This window comes from Xiphias gladius, chromosome 22 (assembly GCF_016859285.1).
Source record: "Xiphias gladius isolate SHS-SW01 ecotype Sanya breed wild chromosome 22, ASM1685928v1, whole genome shotgun sequence".
In the NCBI taxonomy this organism is placed as follows: Eukaryota; Metazoa; Chordata; class Actinopteri; order Istiophoriformes; family Xiphiidae; genus Xiphias; species Xiphias gladius.
Window position 1 is genome coordinate 25,278,064 of NC_053421.1, and position 22,565 is coordinate 25,300,628.

General features: G+C 40.9%; 2 protein-coding genes across 4 annotated transcripts in view; both read right to left on the reverse strand.

Moving 5' to 3' along the window:
- znf385d (zinc finger protein 385D) overlaps positions 1 to 22,565 on the reverse strand; it is a 71,344-nt gene that overhangs the window by 21,570 nt on the left and 27,209 nt on the right. For 2 of the 3 annotated variants that reach the window (XM_040117839.1, XM_040117837.1), the window contains 2 exons: positions 16,430 to 16,537; positions 3,869 to 4,037 (listed from right to left, as the gene is read on the reverse strand). In XM_040117839.1, coding sequence (XP_039973773.1) covers positions 3,869 to 4,037; positions 16,430 to 16,537 — 277 coding nt within the window. The remainder of the gene's footprint in view (positions 1 to 3,868; positions 4,038 to 16,429; positions 16,538 to 22,565) is intronic. The other variant, XM_040117838.1, reaches the window with a different exon arrangement.
- LOC120784232 (tetraspanin-8-like) lies at positions 9,156 to 11,341 on the reverse strand. The gene has a single exon (XM_040117840.1). It carries the CDS (start codon positions 10,022 to 10,024, stop codon positions 9,329 to 9,331), a length of 696 nt encoding a protein of 231 aa, XP_039973774.1. The 5' UTR covers positions 10,025 to 11,341; the 3' UTR covers positions 9,156 to 9,328.

The window sequence follows — 22,565 nt, forward strand, 5'->3', positions numbered from 1 at the left end:
TGAACAGGAGGAATGATTACCGCGAGCAAAAAAAAGTTTCAGTGTACATATGGGCACCTGACTATTGCTTTAAAAAGGTGCTACATGTAAGTTTTTGCTTTCGCTACATAGCCAACATTAGCATTAACAGCTGTTCGTTCCTTTACTCGCCGCCGATGTTAACCCTTGTTTTGCTTCTATTTCTATCACTTCTTTTCTTCCACCGAAGTTAGCATGCTAACCAGCTAGCCCCCGGCCGGTCCCGTCTCGTAATACCACTTTGCGATAGCGAGTCTCTGTGGGCGTCCGGTCTGCCCTCGGTCCGACACAAGAGGAAGACCAAGCAGCGCTGCTCAGAGGGGGTACTCTGACCTCTTGTCTTCAGCAGCGATGGCCGAGGCTCTTGGTTAGTAAACAGCTCTTCACGCTAACGTTGGCTACGTAGCAACAAGCAAAAACTTACATGTAGCAACTTTAAGACAGACTTGAAAAACTGCGGACCTATCCTTTACCAAGCAGGAAAATACACCGTTTTGGGGCACATGATCTTTAGTAAAAGTAAAAAGCAAACAAAAAAAGAATAATGTGAGTAAAGCTTGTTACCAAATAAACTTTCTCACTTTGAACCATAGCTCTGTGTTAGAACGGTAGCTCAGTTAACCACCTTTTCAGTAAGTATATATATATAGAAATTGTGGAACAATCTAAAATAGTTTTAAAACTCAGGTCATTAATATACAACATTATTTAATCCTGCTTCTTTCCACAAGAACAGAATTTGATTTCATTTTCAGACGTTTTTAGTTCAAAATGTCCTTCTTGAAGTCTGTTTATATTTAACAATATAATTCTTCCGCAGTCATCATTTTACTTCATAAGTACACATTTCATCATGACTTTTCATCAACAGGGCAGAGCCAGTTATGTGACTGGCTGTTGCTTTTGTCTGAATAAGCAGACAGCCAATCGCAAACCTGGCTCTGCCCTATTCGTCTTCACTGAGAGGCTTTATGATGACAAGTGGTATAATAAACAGTAATTGGGGAAAAATGATGTTGTAAAATAAAAGCAGACTTTGGAAGAAGGACATTTGGAAAGTAAACTGCTGGAACAAAATAAAAATGACCAGCAATAAACTCTGTTATTGTAAAAAGAGGCCGAATTTCATAATGATGAGCTGAATTTTAAACACTCATTATTTCACAATTGTAACATTTCTAAGTTAGTTAGTTATGTAAATATTTGTTCTATGTTTTATACATTCATCTAATATTGAAAACTTTTGGTCCCCATATCAGGCTTTGTCTTAGTAAGTAAGATACCATAGGAAGCAAGATAACTCATTTAGTTACCTCGTCACTATTTGCTTATAGCAGATATATTAATTATGATCTAAAAGCTGACATTTATCACATTAAACAAAGACATGCTGCGTAGCAGCAGCCGAGGTTGTGAAAACAGACTCAAAGCATTAAATATGTAAACATGTTAGCTTGGTGAAATACACTATATGTCTCTCCATCAATGGATGTTAGTTAATAGTCTTTTAGTATTTGGCACATGTATCCATTAACAAAACAATTCCGTGCCAGACACTTTGGTCCTGTTCCATTCAAAAACTGTTCAAAATGTGATCCCTTTGAACGTGCCAAGTTAGAAATTAACCGGAGTTGTAATTATAGAAATGCATTTAAGTTTTCACAACCACTCTTCCTTGAGACCTCCACAATGGCAGCCAGAGGTTGCATTGCATCACCAGAAAGCTGAGAGGCTCTTTTACAGTAAATGCCGGCAAAATGCAGCATAGATTAGCTCAGGACTGCCAAGTGCAAAGCTCTTAATATAACATTAAGGCTAACATATCACCTGTGTGAGGTGAAATGTATACATTTAAATATTTTTTTAATACTGTTTTCTCACCTATTTAACAAAAGTAGTAGATTGTATTTCCCACTGTTAAATCAAAAAAAAGAAAAACAAAACAAAACAAAACAAAAAAAAAAGCTGGTTGTGCATCTCAACCATTAAATGGCTGTTTTTTCACCTCAAGCCACCTTTAAACTTCAAGTGTGAAAAGGTCAGACTAGGCCAAATAGGTTACGGTCCACGATGAGCTCCAGAAATGTGCTCCAAATATACTTGTGGAACAATTGGAAGAATACATGGGTAAGGCTAAAATTAATCCCAGAGTGCAATGGTTCAATGTGTTTCCAATTCCTTTAAAAAAAACTTATACTGTTACAGTCAAAGGGGAAGACTTTCATTGGGCCAATTTCATGACATAACAACGGACAGCTTCAAGAATATTACATTAGAGGAGACTGAGAGGGCAGGGCTCCTCGGCAGCGCCCTACAGTTGCAGTTAAGACGTCATTCTCCCCAGAAACCCATATGAAACACAGCAGATAAAATCATTAAAATAACCTGCATCTTGTTCCTGTCAGGCGCTGGAAGTTTCAGTTAGTTTTTTGTTTTGTTTTTTCCAAACACACTTTTAAACAGCAGTTCCAATGAAAATAAGAATCTTTAATAAGACCGAGAAAGAATCGGACACCTGGCTGAGATAACTGGGTTTAAACAGCCACCTGGCTACAATGTGGTCAGCATACAACAATGTGCACCAACAAAACTGTAATTAGAAAAACTGGATAGGGCAAAGACAAATTCAAATAAGGAAGAATGAGGCTTGGAGCACATGGTTATTATATATTTGATGGCAGTTTGGCAATTGAAGAATTCAGTTTCACCTTCAGACGAACTACCTTGTACAGCAGGTCTTCCAACTACAGGTTTTATAGCCGTTCTTAAATGGGCACACTCGAAGGTGCGGTGAAAAGTTTGGCATCATAGCCTCCACCATCTCTCTCCAAGAATTCTGTGTCTTTTGCGTGTCTTTGTAATCTCAACACAATGAATCACGCAAACGGGGATAATGGTGCACACTTTCGCACAGTCCCTCCGCAAAGCGTCCATGGTGTTGCACTCAGAAACTCTCTCTCTTGCTTCCACACACCTGGCCAATCGATGTGTAAAGTGGGCTTGATTGTTGGATGATTGGCTCGGAAAATAAAACACTTGTTGGACACAAACTCTCCCTTGATTCTGCCATCGGAAAGGGAGTTGCAGTTGCGTTATGGGCGCTAAGACCGAAAAAAATTAAAAAATGCCTCTTCAGGTACCAGGGTGAGACCCTTACATATGATCCAGGATTAACAGCTAAATGCGTTGGAAGGCTTTTCAGATGCTAAAACGTAATTATAGTGGTGATATATTTTTTTGTCATGATGATCACAAAACAGAAGAAATAAGACTACATGTTACAAAGTGATTTACCAGGACTGTGAGCTTGTACGTAGTTAATAATATTAAAACATTTTATTTATACAGCGCTTTTAAAGGCCCTCAAAGGCCCTTTAAGTAGAGAAAAGATTGCTTGACATACTCTCATATAAAGCATCAGTGACAGAGCTGAGCGTTAATTCAAAGCAGCTCTAAAAAGGTGAGTTTTGGGTGTTTTTATAAAGCTGTGGAGGGTGACAGAATTCCTGAGCGTGGGGCCAGCGATGGCCGACAGCAACATTGAGAATTTGATTAACGAGGCTCTAACTCATCCCTCATATATCTGACTGTCCCGTGTGTCCTTCAATATATGAGTACTGAGTCGGCAGCCAGCCATTGGCAGATGAGCCAACACAGGGTTGATATAATCAACAGTGAGTCCATCCAACTCCTAAAGCGTTTGCATGTCGTGTGCAGCCAATTTAATATGCCACAAGGGTGAATTTGTTTGGGTCCAACATTTGTACTAAACAAGACGGCAGCAGCTACATGAAGAAAAACAACGCAGGATGTGTGTTGAGGAATGTGCAGCAAGCAGGTAAACACAAACCTTTCCTGTTGGTTCTGTTGGGGACCTGCGAGGGTTTGATACCCTTGGCGATCTCCTGATTGGTGGTTTCCTTGGTGACCACTGAGCCTTTGAGCTTACTCTTCGGAGCATCCAGGGCTTTTAGCTTCTTGGCATGTTTGGTCCCCTTGTAGTGGGCCAAAGCCTGGCTCTGCGAGGAGAACAAATAACAGGCTCGATTTAATGCTGGAAAAGCAGCTAAACACAGGCGCCAGGATGAAATTAAATATGAAAACTAAAGTAGCAGATTCAGAGTCAATGAAGCTGACCAAACATCATTAGCAGGGGCCAGTTGATATGTCTTGCAGTCCAGCAAAATGCGTTAATATTTGACTCTGTTTCTGCCAGTTTTTAGGAAAAAAACCCTCCTCTTATAAAGTGATTCATATACCCAGGTAACATTGTTTTCTGAGTAATTTAAGTACTTTCTTTCTTTTTTCCCAAAAGGCTATATATTAGTAACTGCAGCATTTTGGATTTTAAAATAATTTATTGTTCTATAACAATGAGCTACTTTAGAAAGCCTTGATGTTTAATCATTTTTTATGTGACAAGTATAAAGAGTTTAGCCAACTCAGTCACTCATTTTAATTTTTTCTTGTTTCCAGAACCTGAATAGCTGATGAGCTTTCAAATTATAAGAGTGGTAATGAGATGACCATTCGCTCTGAATATGAAGCTCATTTCTTTAAGAAGAATACCTTGATCTGCGTGATTGGGATATTTGTGTGACCCCCGATGTTTAATTTATGTGGTGGGCGTGTGGTTTAAAGTCTGAACACGTAGTGCCACCAAGATTCACCTTCACAACAGATTCATCCAAGCTCACAGAAGTGGGACATATGCAAAGACTTTGAGCTGTCCTTGTTTACCTCTGCACGGTTCCCTGCATACTTTGCCTTTGGCAAGAACGATGGTATCAAGAGGGATGCAGTTGCCTCTTGGAACAAATAAATGTTCCAACCACACACCCACAGAAGACATTTGTAAGCACCTTTATTTATGGGCCGCGGTGGGGATATTCACTTAAGACTGCCGGGAGAAAGATACCATTCCAGGTAGTATCTTTGCATTACAATACAAACCATTGTTCCTGTTTCCTTTTGTTCCTTTACAGTAGTGTCCCTTGTTTGAGCAGAGCTCAGATTGTTTTAATTCTAAGAAAATAAGCTCATGATCTTATAACAAAGCTCTCATAGGATTTTGTTTTGGATGTTTATCACTTAAATTGATCTAATTTACTTGATAGTGAATGTGAAATTTGTATTATGCCCTGAGAAGGTGTATAAGAGTATCTGACAAGTCAATAGAATGAGACAAGTAAAAAGGTTTCATTCCATTAGGGGGATGAAGCTGTCAGAAACTCATAGTACAATTATTTTGTGGGCAAAGGTTGTGAAATTGCTGAATCACCTTAAATGTTTTCCCTTCATCCAAGACACCATTTCTGGATGAGGCGTCACTTTTTCAAATAGAGTGCACATCTTTTTCTGGCACGAAACTATCCATTTTGACCCACATTCATCACTCTCCAGGTACCAAAGACATAACTTATTTTTGTCATGAGACCCAGGTGATATGGATTTGTTTTTAACGTGACTACAGCAATAATTCATCTTTCATTAGAGCAATGAAGTGGAGGAATTGCCTGAACTCCAAGTCTGACACAGGCATGATTAAAACTAGGAAGGAAATCATTTATTTTCCTTGCATGTGTGCTCTGTGAGGGGGGAAGAGACACGAAGAGACAAACCTGATTCGAGGGGTGGTTTTAGGATGTGGAGAGGCTGTCTGAGAACCGAAAGGTCACAGTTTGGGTCCCAGTGTATCCGTCAACAGACGTGAACAAGACTACCCCCCTTTTGGGCACTATAAGTAAACTAGAATGAGTGTCAGCTAAATGCTAAAAATGGAAGCTTTGCTTAGCCCTGTCGTTAAGTCGAAAAAAAAAAATGGCTTGAGTGATTTACTTCTCTCTGTAGACCTAACACATTTTAGTTTATGGGTGAATGTATATTAAGCACACTGGAACTATTTCCCATTTGGATATGTTTCTGTAGATCTCCTTTCCAACGTAAACTTCACTTTTTAAATGTTTCATGTTTGACTAAGCCCTAGAAGTCACTTTTTCCATAGAAGTCATGATGTTTCCCTACCACTTCATTAATGCAGACGTATTAACCAAAAGTCTACGGCAGAACAAGCTTAATACACAGAGAGGCATATTTAATGTGCATCTCCTTTGGCCCTCCTGAAGTTAACAATGGATTAAATGATTCTGTGGATTGTGAAACGTGTGGCTTGTGGGGACAAACCCACAGAAAATTATTATTACTCATTTTTTTATTATTATAAACTCTGCAGTCCCACTTAGCCCTCGACTTAAAAGGCTTGGTGACACCAAACAGTGGAACCACGAAATGAATCCACGGATCTCTGCAAAAATACTCGGTCTAGAAGCTCAGAGACGTGGTGACTACTCACGGGGCTTGTTCATGAACTTCTCCTCAATACATCCATGCTACTACCCCCTGGCATTTTGTTCACCATTGTACATCAAAAAGATTCCTGAAATTGGAAAAATTAAAGCTTTCCAAGCTAATGAGCTTGCTAACGGTCAGAAAACTCAACTAAAACAAAATGGATTAATGCAGTTCTAAGACAGCACTGTATTGATGACTTTATCATTTAATTAACACTTTTTACACAAGGAAATAATATCAGTTGACTGTGAATGGACCGGTTTTAAGTTGTAGGCGAGATATTCTTCCGACGTCAGGACTGTGAAAATGTGTTTTCATCGAGGACTTTTCTTTTGCAGTGCCAGTTTTAAATGGCAGAAGCCAGCAAGGTTCATAATTGAGGAGGGAAGCTGCACTTAACACGATGAAGCTCGGCTGGGCTACTAAAAAAATAAAATTAGTGAAATTGTGTTAAGAATCCTTAAACATATGGGTTCACATTGTCTTAGAAAATTCCTGAAAAGCTGGTTTTCTTTTTTAAGAGTGACGTGGTCTCTCAAACACGCTCCCCCTTTCTTAATGAAGTAATGATATTTTCATGTTCTACCTCATGGTCAAGATGGAACTAATTCAATTAAAGCAACTTTTAATACTCCATGGAGTGAGGTTACCTTTTGTGGTTTGAGTCAATCCTCGAAGGATCTGAGCAGACAGAAGAGGAGGGGGAACGGCAGAAAACAGGATTAAACTTGAAATGTTCAGTTCAAATAACGAGCGCTTTGTCCAGATATCTGGAAAGTCTGAGGAAAAAAAAAAAAACTCTGAAAAATAACATGTTTGAAAATTGAATTAAAACTTTAGACCTTTTTGTTTGTTTTTTTTCGCTGAAAAATGGGGAGGATGGGGGGATTTTAGGTATCAAGGCATGGGGGGTGGGGGGTGGGGGGGGGGTGTTCAGGAACATGCTGTTCTGGCTTCATAATTCAATTAACTCAATGTGATTTAAATAAGACTGTGACCAGTTTCTTCCATAAACAACAGTCGATTTTCGGATGGTCAGGGCTTACTCAGAACAGACCAGAAACTCAACGCGGAGGAAAGTTTTCAAGCTTTACAGCTGTTTGTGTGTTCAGTTGCTCAAATTCATCGAATCCTGCGCTCACAAGGCATCCAAGAACTGTTAATTATTTCGATATTCAAATATATTTATCTCCAAAGCACAACATTGATGTAATAGAGGGTAAACCAGCTTAAAACATTTTTTTATTTGTGGAGTAATTTACCCCACTTACTTTTTTCCTAATCTTTGGATTTAATCCGTTTTTTTTATCTGTGGAGTTGGAGTCACTTTTATTTGTAGTACTGAGTTTATGCACCATTTTTAGCCAGTCCTACCGAGCTGCGTCAACAATAGTATCCAGTTGTGTCAGGACGGTGTCTTCAGGGGAAACAGCAAATATAAATTAAAGTCAACAGTAAAGCGGATTCTAAAGGGTTTTTCACTTTATAATGAGCTGGAGGTCGTCCTAGTTGTTACTACATCATCACTCTTACACATATGCAAAAACACACCCACGCACATTCTTGTGGATAACTTAAGGCCCAAGCAACTAATCTCAATTCACATCAAAGACCCATTGGTCATTGTTTTAACTCTTAACACCCAGTGTGGGAGCCTCCGTGTCTGCGGGGGGAACAAGATCAGGTATCATGGGAAGGAGCCACACCTCATTCGGATTCATTGTGACTCAAATGTGGCGTCACTGATGTCTCAACCAAATGGAAAAGCACACATTTTTTAAAAATACATTTTCCTCTGGCACCAGGATGCGGCCAGCACCTGGACACAGCTGATACTTTCAATTTCCCCTCAATAAAGTTACGTCAGAAACTAATGATTCCTGCATAGATTTTTGCTGTCTGGCAGTGTCAGAACTGAAAAAAAAATGTGCAGGCATGAATTCCTGGTCAAAGAATAAATGTTTCATGCACAGCTGAAACAAAAAAATACTCCATTACAAGTAAAAGTCCTGTGCTCAAAATCCTCCCTGAAAAGTAAACGTATTCATTTTTCAGATATTGGACACTATGAGAGACGTATTATTATGTATTGAATTATTAAATTGTCAAATCTGATGTATTAATGTGTAAGTAGCATTTGCCTATTTTAGTGGATCGAAGTGGAGCTAGTTTTAACTTATTATACAGTTAGGTAGTTTAATCCAGTAGTGCCTAACCTAAGAGTTAGGCCTCTCCAAAGGCTCACAATAAATCTGAGGAGTCATAAGATGATTAATGGGGTAAGAAAGAAGAAAACACAAAGCTTTGCTGCAGAAATGTATTTTATGTGGGGATTTTTTTCTAATCTTTTCTTTTTTGGAAAATGTCTCATGTCTTTGGGTCTCTATTTTGAAATGGAACTGTATGAGAAGTTTAGAGGGGAGGTGTCTTTTTGGTGGAAATACTCAGACATCTGGAATTTGATAAGACGTAGGCCACCACAATAGACTGGACATTGCTTTTTTGTAAAGGGGTCACAAGCCAAAATTGTTAGAAATCCCTAAATTAACATTTGACAGTGTATTGTATGTTATAAGATCATCAACATATTTTATGTTAATTCTCAGATAAATGTTGTGCAGTAAAGAGTACAATATTACAATTTACAATATAAGTAACACGTGGCATTAAATGGAAATACTCGAGTAAAGTACATCTTAATTGTATTTAAGTACAGTACTTTCCGAAATTCATCAGAGGCCTGTTGAACATCGAAATCTATCTAATTGCAAAAAAAAAAAAAAGTTCAATATGCAGTATATAGTTAAAATCTACAAAACATATTTACGCTGGTACAAAAGAGTGGACACATTTCAAGAATTACAGTGAGGCTACGATCAGAAAAAATGCAGTCAAGACTAACATGATGGTCTGGTCCTTCAATCAACTCCTGTGAACTTCAGGCCTTGTGCGAAATATTTTAAATGATGCTGTTCTTACTACTCCAAATCCGACAGAGCAGGACTAATGACAATATCATACCCAGAATCATCAAGATGCCAAATGCTAAGGCAGTCCCCATGAGCGAGTCTGATACTCTATCCAACCACGTCATAATGTACTTCATACACGGGGTTGAGTATACCTCACGTCCATCCACGACCGTGCAATTCCTGGAGCTGTCGGTGCAGTTACAAGAGCTGGGCACTACCTTTGAGTTTCCCCAATCAAGATGTCCAACAAAGAATCCACAGCAGAAGCCGTTCCTTTCCACCTGCTGAAACGACTCCTGAACCTCCCTCGGCTGTTCGCTGAGCGAAAGCAGCTCCTTCATGTGTTCCTTCACCACCTCCTGGGCAGCTGAAGTTCTCGCTATGGCTCCCAGCACACCCACAGCCAACAACATGAGGAGCATTGAGAGCAGGCCCAGGAAGAACATCGCCAGCAGGCACCTGTTCTCTCGGATCGCTCCACAGCAGCCCAGGAAGCCAAAAATCAGAGTCACGGCACAGACAAATACCAGGAGGTTGACGGCTGGGAGAAGGTCATCACTGATCTGGTAGTCTGCTTTGGCGCTCCTGACATGTGTGGATAAACCAAGAATAGTGATCCCACCCACAAAAAACAAAAAGTTGAAGGTGAAAAGCAAATATTTGATAATCTTGCTGACCGTCATTGTTTAACTCTACAGTCAAGCCAGAGCCACCGGCTGCTGTACCGCTGGGTGTTCAAATATACAGAGGCTGGGTGGGTGGGAACTTTTAACCCCGCTACTATTGCGGGGTTGTGTTCAGTGGGTGAGGGGCCACCATGCTGGGCGCAGAGCACAATGAAAACTGACCCGAGCAGGTGAAAAAAGTTGTTCTCCGAGTTTTTCAAAACTATCCAATGACATCACCTCCAGATGCTATCCCACAGCATGGAGGGAACAGAGCACGAGTTTGAGACTGTGAACCGAAATCTCTGCAAGATGACAAAGTATGCCTCTTTTCAACCACATAATCCAGATACCGAGGAGCCACAAGAACTAAATTTAGGAGATAAAAGATTCGTAACACATGAAGAACTGCAAACATTAGGCAACTCAGTCCCATAACAGATTACCCGTTGTCTGACTGTAACTTTGGCTCGTCTTCCTCATTGTTCAGGGACCCACAGACACCACTGCTGTATGTGTAAAAACAATAATAATAATAATAATAGTTGCAAAATCAATCAATTTTTTCCTTCAAATATTTCTTTTCTTCAGATCTTCTTAAAACCCAATGCGTAGAAGTCTTGAAGTGGCAACTTTTCCCTTTGCTCTCTGAGCTTGCACATTTGAGCAAGGTGACAAATCACAGAAATGTCCATAAAATACTGTTACTACACCAAAGCTGACAATAACTCATGTTATATATTTTATACAGGCAATGTATGGACAAATATATATGTTCCTCTTGTTGTTTTTTTTGTACATTGCAACATTACTTATAACTCTAATGACAGAAATCCAAATAGACTCATTTGGGAATTGGAAAGGGTGGTGCCGCGTAAAAAGTACTGTCAACACCAACCACAGATGTAAAACGAAATGAAAATCTACTGTACGTGTTTTACAGCTAAGGTCCCGGAATGGCTGTGAAGGAAATATGCAATTAAATTACAATTTAAAAAATCTGACAGTTATTATCTATTTTGTGATTGATTTATTGTATTGTTTTTTTTCAAGGCTTTTAATCTCTCATTTTTATATTCCTTGTTATGTTATATTTATTCTTGTTATTCTAGTGTTACATTGCCCCTGTAATTCCTTTTTGTTTTGTGATCTTTGATTACTGATTATCTGATTTATATGCTGCTGCTGCTGCCGCTATCTTGGCCAGGATGGGGGAAGACAAATTACGCATAATGTTGTTTTTAATGTCAACACATTACAAGAAATGTCCATCCCACGTTTAATAGTTAATATTTTGGCACCCAGGGCTTGCTTACTAGGTGAATTAAGCTGTAAACTGAAGCAGTCTGAGATTTGTGTTTGTCTAGTGAGCCCCGAAAGTGCCCGAACCATCAGAAAGTACTACCTCGGGGCGGGGCCCTTTGAGGGGCCTGGAACTATGGCAGAGTTCAAATTCAACCGTGGTCCCTGCGGTCGAGGCAGGTGATGTTCTCAAGCTCCCTTACATGGTCCCCGGCCTCAAACCCCTCAAATGAGAAGTGACATGTACATTTCTTCATGTCTATTTCAAGAAGAAATTTACAGAAAAGAGATCCCTTTTAGATGATCATCTTGTAAAAACCACAGTCCTCAAAAGGAAACAGGTTAAATTTACAAAAGCATGAGTCAAAGGTAAATAGATAAAGGAAGCGCTGTAAAGGCATCAGATATAAACGGGTAATGAAGCGTGGCCTGTTAAGGGGGCAGACACGTTTACCCACACGCAGTCAACTAATTACAGGCTTCAGTCAAGTTTAGGATCATGACTCAAAGATGACTCTATCTAGTAAAGCAGAAACGTCTTAAAAATCTTTTAAAACACAAAAAGCTCTTTTCTCTTTAACATCTGAGGCCATCAAGTCTGCTTGCAAATAGACCCTCTCCGCTACAGAGAAGCACATATTTAAGCAGAAAACCACGCGGGCAGGTCCTGCTTCCCGCCTGGTTCTGCATCATCGCTCGGTCCAAGCTGCAGTTTTCTGCGCCATGATAAACTGTCACTGGAGGTGACGGACTCTGCTGCTGTAGCTGTGGATTATACAAAAAACAAAAAAATGCCCTCAAGGTATTTTAGACCTATCTCAACACAGCACTACCTGTTGATTGATAGGTAAACATTGTCTCTCTCTATCTCTCTCTCTCTCTAATGAAGCATTAGAATTAACAGCTGATGGACAGTAAATATATGCTGAGATAGATTTCCCCGTGTAAAACATAATAACCTCATTCTGAGTAATCACCAACACATCCAGTGTTAGAAATGGATTGATTACTTCTTTAATAAAGGAGCGAGGACACTGCTATTTAGGGATGCTACTGATTTAACAACATGCAGCAGTACCAGTGATTTTCTTCTCAGAGTGTTTTGATTGCTTTCAAAATGGTATGGAAATTAGGTGCGAGGGAAATCGAAACCCATCGGCCAGTCCATCAATTTGATTTAGCAGGCTAGCATTAATGCAATGCGTCTAATTCGATTGTGTTGCGAGTTTATAACGCCCCCCCGTCTCTGCAATCTGTTTGGAACACACGATGTGTAATTACTCAAACACTGTGCGATGATGACAAAGATAAAGACGGGCGATGACGAGCTTGGGTTGGGACAAATGCAGAGAATGCCACTAAAGTGCATACCCTTAATTACAATAAGAAGGGGCTTTCACATCAAGAGGACCATTTTCAGAGATGACACTGTTCAACAACCCAAGACAAAACCCCCGCGAGTACTTAACTCAGTCCCATCTGTTGTTTTATCATTAAGATAATGATACCTTATTTCAGTTTAAATAGGTTTTCTACAGGAAGGTCAGTAATGCGTCCCGTTGACATTTTAAGATTGTTTTTTTTATCTCGCAAAGAAAACAACTGGTCATTTCCCACGTCTAAACGACCACATTTGGTCGTGACCTTTAGGGATCATGGCCCGCTCAGGTCCCAGAGGCAGGTGACCAGAATACTGCTGTATCGCATGCTGTGAGGTGATCAGTCCCCTCAAGTCAGACATGCTTGTTTTTCAGATGTACACACAGACCGAGTTTCCGCCTAGTTTTGCTTTAATGTTCAACCCTCTCTGTTTCTTTTCTCTCCCTCGCTTTTTCCTCTCACTTACTCGGCTTTTAATTGTGTTTTTGGCGGATAAGTAGACCGTGACGGGGTGCGAAGAGGGCAGTCGCTTCCACCAGGTGGTTCCATAGACCTCAAGTCAGCAAACTGGTCGTGGGGAAACCCTGGGGTTTTATCAATTTTTAATCACAGGAACCTAGTTCCAGTTTTGGTCGCTGAGCCGTTAGTCAAACATGACTCAAATTATACAGTGTTACAAGCAGATACTGGTCCACAGTATCAATATACTATTTTTTTTTTTTAATTTACAGAGCAGTCGGAGATACTTTACATGATAAATTAGGTAAGACGACCACCTTCATAGGGTTAGGGGAGCTCGTTCCCTACAGACTATAGCCAGCGTTGTTTATTTATGCTTGTTTAATACTAACATCGATGTCTGTTGTTTCAGCTTCTTTGGTGCCAGGAATTAAAATAACTTACCTTTGCATATTAAAATAAAAAGTAACTGCAACAATTTTAAAAAGAACTTCAAATTATGGAGGAGTGATCTTATCATACTGGTTAAAATAAAAAAAATAAAAAATAAAAAAATCGGGCCACATTTTCCCTTGCTGTCTGGCCTACAGCTGAAGTGCATAAACATGCTGACGTTTGTTCTGGTATCAGAAGAAATGTTGCCTTTTCAACGACGTCTATCCAAAAGATTTTGGTTGAATAACGAGGCAGAACGAAGAACCATGTTCTTCCAACTTCTTCCAAGTTCTTCCAAGCCCTTCCAAGTTCTTCCAAATTCAACTTAGTTAAAGCTCCAAGTTACAGGCCAAAAACCTTATACAGGTGAATATCAAAACAACAAACTGAATGCAAAAGTCAGACAAAAGATCTGCACACCGCTCTGATAGCTCCCAACAACTTCAATTTAACAGATCTATAACTTAACAGAGCAGCATTTCGTTCCAGAGATCTTTGTCTCTGGCACTGTCAATAATATTGTTATTGTTACACTCAAACATCTATGTAGCCAACCTTCTGAATAGCAAAGAGTGAGCGCATAAGAAACCAAACAATGAAAAATACGTTTGAAGACTGTTATGTCTTAAAGCAGAAAAATAACCTGAGGGAAAAAAAACATTCAGCACACTTTGCAGATAAACACCAAACTCCAATTCTCCTTTTCGACCTCCTGTCCTTTCCAATCCAAACATCACAGTTGTGGAACAGTAAAGTACAAACAACAACATGATGATTCAGACCAGAAAAAATTTGAAAAAGAAAAAAGAAGTTTCAAACAAAAGCATCTCCTTATTCTGCCTAATATTCACGGCTCTTGAGATATAGTGGAGCTGTAAACAACTACACAATAAAGGATCATTTAATACCTGATTTAATTAGAATTAGATTAGGCGTAATAGGTTAAAAAGTCCTGCAAGTGCCATTTCTTAAATTAATGTGTTATATAACTGAGTGTCTTGTATAAGTTGTTGTTCAGAGATGGAGTAATGGATGCGTCTCTCCCCTCTGGACCACCATGTTAATTCCATGATGGATCCGACTTTAGGAAGCTAATAAAACCCACACACTAACTGCCAACACCCACAGCACCGTGACGGAAACTCATAAGTCACTGATTTTTTTCCCCTCACATCTGATACTCCGCTTGACAAATCAAAACCTCACAGCAATAGCAAAATTGCAGGTTACAATATGTGATTTCCTACAACCATTTGCCTGATTCACAGTCAACACCAGCACCACCATAAGACTGAATACATGTTCTGTATTTCAGCTCTTTGCTGGAGCTAAATCCTCCTGTGACTCACCTCTTTTCTGAAGGAATTAAGTAAAATACTCGACAGCCTGTTGCTGATTAAGAAAATACTTTAGTGTCTCTTCTCATAAATATCAATAGCAACTTTTAATTTTTTATTCATATTCCTCACGCATTTTACTTTGATTATCTCAGTACGCTGTACTGTATATTCATTTGAATACTCTGCTTAAAAGCTTATTTCTTTTTATCACTTGTATTTTTACTGCAATAATATATAATACAACATAATATCATAGCTAGTGCATAACAAAAGTGTTGGAATTGCTGGTTTGGTATAATCTCATCCACTATTTCAACCTTTTTTAATTTATTCTGTCGTTGAATGTTTGCTGCCTACACATATATTTTAACATTATGATTCATCTGATTGAATTTTAATTTACTGGTCAGGCTAAAAGGTTGTCCCAAAGCTTTTTGGTTTTTTTTGTTTTTTAAATTCTATTCAAATTCAAAAGCTGAATTAAGCGACAACGGCGGTTCTGACTCAAAACAGCGGAGAAGTTGTTCTCACTCTACATAAAGCTTCTACTTTCTTGATTCAAAACCATTTTCCAATTCATTCAGTGTTGCCCTGTAGGGCAGAAGCAGCACCTGCTCATTATTACTGTCATCACATTAATGAATAGTTGTGTTTCAAATCAATTTGTATTTTTGCACTCTTGTGGACTGATGAAGACATTCTAGCATTTTTACAATAAGTTTGCTCCTTTTCGACAGGTTCCCACAGGAGGCGCACACAGACAAACCCGACTAAGAGTCTACATCGTTCACAGAACTAGCATCTCTGTGTTGTTTGTTTATCGTGGTTTTCATGTTCACAATCCATGCGTCCCAAATCCATGCTACAAACTAACTCCAAGCAGGTTTTTAGGATGTAGTGCGTTCACACTGGAAAAATGACCAAAAAAAAGAAAAAAGAAAAAGAAAAGAAATTGGTATACTCAAAGCAGTCAGCATGCTGACTAAATGCAGCCTATTTTTGGGTGTGCTGTTAAGGTGCACTTTTCTTCTTCAATGCAATACAGAAAGGAAATGGAGGAGCTGCTCAAAAAAAAAAATTGCATAATTTGTGGTTGGTGGTGAAAAGGGTAAAAAAAGACGTCGGAAGAAAAAAATTAGCAATTAATCTTAAGAAAGGCTTACTTCCTATTTCTGGAGTACTTTCTGGTATAGTTACTGCAAAAAAAAAAAGGCTACTATGAGAATTACTATGAAGTACATACTGTAGAGAGTTAGTATGTAGCGTGGATTTGGGGTACAGCTATGGTTTAGCGTGTTAGCATGCTAACATTTTGAATATCGGAACAAAATTTTATGGAAATCCATCGAAAGCTTTTAAATATTGTAATTTATTTTATTTGCTCTAACAAAACCAAAAAGTCCTCTGGAGGTGGTGATGCAGTTGGGGTTCTTTCCTGTGTCTATCTTCTGCAGGAGAAGTTGTGACTTCTGAACGTCCGCTCCTCTTCAGGAGAGAGCCTGCTCACCTGTGAGTTGAACCTCAGCTGGCAAACGCTGCAGGAGACGTGCTTCCTCTTGACGGTGGGGGGGGCGCGAGCGGTGTGACGGAGGACGGCTTTCCGCACCGGGTCCATCTGGGGGGACGGAGAGACACACAGGGAGAGGCTAATTAAAGCAGCGCTAGAGCCGACCCGTAAATCAGCTTCACTCCTCCGCCACTCTCCCTGGGCTGTAAAGAGAAAACAGGCCACGTGGAGCTTTTTCTATAAAGCCAGACGTCTGTCTCTCGCATCAAAAGGTGATCGTGGCTCAGACGTTAACACAGACTATCAAGAATTAATTCCTCATTTGCTTACTGGGGGCATAGAGCATCAGTCTTTTAACACAAGGACATTACTGTAATGGCTGTAGGCAAAATCCCTCAGGTGAAAACATAAAGAACACCACCTTGTCTTTTCACTATCATCAACAACTTCTCAGAAGAAACCAAAACTAAATGAATTTAACCTGCTGACCTGCCGTCCAAGCCGCGGAACTCGATTGCTGTCTAAAACACGCTCGGTACCAATATGCTAAGCTGCGCACGTGCACTTCCTCTTTGTCACACGCAAACACGCGTGCACACAGACCGCAAAGCGAGAGTCGAGGGCATGCGGTGCGCTCGCATCCCGGGGACCGACTGGGAGCGGTCGTGCTGCCGCCCCGTCTGTTTGGTATGGTCCTCCGCTCTGCGTGGTGACACAGATTTGAGGAATGACCGAACACATCTGCCTCCCTGAGAAAAGACTCAATAGGCACAACTCGGCCGAGGAAGGTGGAAAGGTGCAGACACAGTGTGTGGGAGGATTAATCCGCCTTGACAATTGTGCTGCAGAAGGTATACACACTGGTGTTCTGCTGTCACTTTCCTTGGACGCTGTTTGACTGAACCGAAGTTGTTTTCGCTATTTGCTGTTTTGAAAAGTACAATGTGTGTGTGTGCAGGGGCAGAAAGAGTTTCTTGAGATATTCACCATAGGAACAAAAGTGAAAAACTGTGGTACTTAATAAGTAGAAACACACAGTAATTTAAATTTTTATTTAACTAAATACCTTTTCCTGTTCTCTAGTGGTACACATCCATCTTGTTACATTGATTGAATGTAATGACTGACAGTAATCCTGATTACTGGACTCAGTAAATAAACCTGTAAATACAAAAAGCTTGCTTAACTGGACAGACCTTGTAGTAACACTACACTAAATCCTATTTTTGTTAAGCTTCAAATGTTTGTTGATGTTGTGCCAGTTGTGAAGCTGACTCATTTTTGAGGTTGCAATTAGTGTTTGGTGCTGTGTGTGCTGTGTGCTGAACGGTATTTCTGGTATATTCACTGTCAGCCACCCTCGCCACAGGCAGGAAGTAACAATTAGGCAAACGACGCAACAAGGACCAAAGCAGGAAGACAAGTAATCAGGTGCAGCTGACAGCAATGGCCCGAACGTCACAGAAAACAGGCAACAAAAGACAATTTCACAACGACTGGCTGAAACCTGGCCTCTGCGTCGACACTGTGTTTATCTCAATTCCCCCTAACTGCATCCACGTTTCCCCTCACTTGCGTCCGTTGTCCCTCCCACTGAAGACAGGAGGAGAAATTCAAGGAGGAGAGAGGAGAGAGGAGACGAGGAAACGTGCTTTTAAAGAAATGACACGTCCAGTCCTCTGAACCGTCATCCATCAAGTGACGTCTGTTTCTGATGACGCCGGCACAGCTGAGTCAGCTGTCAGTGACTTTCTGATGACTTGGAGTTTGTATTTTCCATATACACACAGTGAAAATAATAAGTAGGCTACACACACACACTGCCGTCGGCACAGCAGTGGGTTTTTCTTTTGTTTTGTTTTTTTAAAGTTTTTCTGTAAGTTCTGATAATATGTTTATACTGTTTGACAAACATCTGCACATTCATTAAAAACGGCATTCTGTATTTACACTGTGCTCAGATCAGTCAAACCACAGTGTGTAAATGGACTTCACTGCTCAGAGACTGAACGCACATGAAGGCAGTGTTTTGTTTTGTTTTTTAATCTATTGATTTATTGCATCAAAATGTAAATTGATATTTGGTTTGTAAATTCATCAATTTATAATCCAGGCTACCATTAGAATGTCTAATGGACTTGTAGAAATTATTTATTAGCCCAAATGTTTTCGGGAAAGTGGAAATTAAGAGGACAACTAGAGGGCAGGTGACGCAAAGCAGAGAACGGAAAGGTCCAGAAAAAAAGACGCAGTCGTAGAAGGAGAAGACAGGGACTTGAAGGAGCGAAGAGTGAGACAGTGTAGGCATAGTCGTGACAGAAACCCTGTCCTAGGGATGGCTACCGACATCCAGCAGGCTGGCCTAGTGTGCCGCCAAGAACGTGGAGACAGGACGACCAGCGGATAACTCCTCAATAGCGTCACTTATGCCAGGATACGAGCTGAAGCGTTCAGACACACGGTCCAGTATTGGTTTTAGCTGTTTTTACCGAGATGGGGGATTGAGACTCTAGGAAACCTGACACGATAGAGGGACTGGACGCTGGAGGACATGTGCTCAGAAAAGAATAAAGACAAGTAGACCGGGGCGGCATGCAGTGAGAGACAGTGAGCTCTCACTTAGAGGACATTTGAGGTTCAGGTTCAGTCAAAGAAGCTGAATCACAGTCTGTCAGAGTGCAACTGGCTCCAATTTAAACATAGAAACTGGCTCAGGTTTAGAAGCCAAAACGGATTCAGGCCCAGGCAGAAAAGAAGTCTCAGGCTCAGAGAGAGAGAGACAAGTTCAGGCCAAGCGCACAGACAGATCCGGGCCCAGAAACAGGGACCGCTTAGACTGGTTCAGATAGTGAGGTGGTTTTAGACACAGAAACAGGTTCACGCTCAAGCAGAGTATAATGTTACGGCTCGGACAAATGCAGATCCGGGCTCAGAAACAGAAACAGGTTCAGGCTGGGATAGAGAGACATTTGGATTCAGGCTCAGGGGCCCGGTATACTGTCTCAGAACGGCTTGTCAGGTAGCCAAATTCAAATGTCAGATTAGGGAGGGGCTCTGTATCTGACCACTGCTGTAACTTTCCAAAACCAACAATGTGGCATTCATACCCACTTCATGTCGTGAAGACAACTATTTGTCAGTTTTTATGGGAATAACCCAGTGAAAAACTATTAAAGTCCAATGTCTGCAGGCTATTGCAAGGGGTTAATGGAGTTATGTGCCGTCAACGTGGTTCCGACTTTGACACCAGATTTAATGGCGAAAAAAAAAAAAAATAGGATTTGTTTTCAAAAGGAAAGCACATTATTATTCTTCACAGAGTTCTGCTTTGTTACTGATGCTTTTTGAGCAAGAAGTGAGTTCAGAATCTTTAAGTATCCATTTAAATACTCCTGTAGTTTTTCCTACTGTCTTGAATCACTTCTGTCTCTTTCTTCCTTGGACCGTAAGTGTCAAGTAAAATAACATATTTCTGTTTTCTTTAAACTGTTCAATTTTCATACATCGGATCCAGTAAGTGCTTTCTACCAAAATGAGTACATTTGGTTTTGTAATCGAAATCGTGCTCCAATGAAAATGTTCTTCTCACAGCAAAACAATGGTGGCAACTGAGACATCAGTGAAGAGCGGGAGTCTCACATGAGTCACTCTGTGTTTATGTTTACAGCAAATCACTGTAGGACAAAGTAGTCCTTTGTGGGTGTTTTCAGACACTTACTGTACGATCCACCGTGGCAATCAACACAAAAGATTTAGAAAATGTCATTGTGTTTCAGCACTGCAGCAAATCCAGTGGTATGTAATCGCGATGGGAAATTTCTGCCGCACTGTGCACTGACACAGAACATGTGAGAAAAAAAAAAAAAAAAAAGCAGACACGGGGAGCTGGTCTGCTGGGGTTAATTACGCGCGGTTTTGAGAACCGAGATACGGCCCGGTTGGGGATCAAACTCGCAAACTGCAGAAAATCAGGGCAGATGCTCACGTTCTGAGCTGAGTCACGCTCAAAGTATTCATCAGCAAAATACATACACTGTGTGTGGTAAGAGAAAGCAGAAAAAGGCCAACGGACGAAATGATGTGTAAATGAGCTACGAGTTTGCCTACAAATTCGCCATATCAAATTTATGAGGTGTCAGTGCGTCAGTGTAGTGTTTACGGTTTTCTCCCAAGGAGGGAAAAAACAAATACTGCTGCTTCAAGACGAAAATTATTATTTTTCGCTTAATTTTATTAGCTTTGTTTGGCTCTAAAAGTGCTTCAGATGTCAAACGAAAATTTAGAGGCAGCGTGAATGCATTCAAAGTCAACTGAAAGAAGCAAAAAGACACCAAGTTGGATCCTCTTATGTAAAAAAAAAAAAAAAAAAGTTGATAATTAAGTGAAAATTTATAGTTATGCTGAGCTACGTGACACATTATTGTACAGAGAGAAGAGTGGAGAAGATACTGTGCTAATAAAAGCTTTTACAGTTGCTTTGAGAAGTGCGACCTCACACACCTACACAACAGTTGGGAAAATGATCGGATACATTATCAGCTTTTAATGGGGAATACATTTGCAGGGAATGTTTTAGTAAATTAAAATGTTTAAAATATAGAGTGGCGCGTTTTAAAGTAGCTGATATCAGAGGTGAACTGCCATCAGATACCAGCGTTGGCATCGCTTTCGTAAAAACTACAGCCGTTCCTTGCTTTATTGATTCATATGCAACACGCAGTCAGCGTTTTTGAAACACTTGTGCACTAAATGCGTAGGCGATGTGGAAAGGTTAGGAGCATATTATGTTCACTTCTTCAACTGAAACGCATTAGATGATATGCAGTGAAATGTGCAGCCTGGCAAAGAGATCAGCCTTTCACCCCGAAAGCACTGAAAACTCTGCATTACGTTAGCGGAGCAGGGGCTCTCCTCTGCTTTTGCTCTGACACACTTTGTTGCCGAACTGGAGAGAAAGAAAGTGTTATGCAACAGTCTTCCTTTGTACTGTAAATCTCACCCAAGTCTTTGGGACGAGAGAGGAGGATGACACATGGAGTTGGCAAGGCTCGCTGGCAGGGGGAAACACTACAGCAGAGCACCAGACGCACTGCAGCCTGCTGGGAAAGTGGGGCCCAAGCTCTGGAAAGCTCACGCCAGTTAAAAACATCTGGGCCACAAGAGAATGGATGACCTCTTACTAGAAACATGCATTGGGCAAGGAACATGTTATTTCTCCTTCACACAGCAGATGCTGTGAAACGAATGCATAGTGATGAGACCACAAGAAATGACACCATCCTGCAAAATGATCAGTGGAGATATTCGTACTTATTTTTTGGAAATATCATTAATCACTGGGTATAAAGTGGTGAAAAAGGGATCGAAATTCTCTGTCTGAATTTATTCCGCTGTGCTACACTTGGCAGCATTGGTAATTTACCCACAATTCAGCGCCAAAAACTCCACCACCTCCTGTGCATCTTTCCATGTATCTTTTAAAGAAATCCCCCTGTCATGTAGCATTTCGATCCCGCCCTGCACCGAAACATGATGTGTTCGGGGCCTCGTCTGCAGGGAGCAGCTGCGGCGCCAGGGACACGTTATTCCCCGAGCTCCGCTCCCATCAGCCACCCACCGAGCCACACACTCCACATGGGCCCCGCCTGCCAGGGACGGAAATGTCGCCGGGGCCAATGTACCGCGACGCACATATAATCCACATGCAAAACACACAGTGCAAAACACCCACACACGCCAGCGCAGATCGCGTATGCCCATTTTCGAGACTGCGGCAGCGCGCCGCCTCAGTCCGCAGCGAATCCAGCGTCATCTTTCATATCACTTCCTACAGCTTCCAATATGCAATTCTTCCCTCAGCTGGTCGGGTTCCAGCACCAACCCTTGTCAGTCATCCTGATGAGCTGTCTGCTTAGTAACAGCCTCTCGCCCGCCGCTGGAGGTAGCAGCAAAGCCACCACGGACGACGAGAGAGCAGATGGCGAACGCAGCCGATCTGCAATTGAAGAGCGGGAAGTGTTTGCGGCGCTTTTGAACAGGTCTCGGACTCACGCAAACGGCCTCAACGTCATCGGAAAAAAAGCATGTAAAGGGTAAACACGGAGGCTTTAAGATCTCATACGCAGTCAAAGATTCA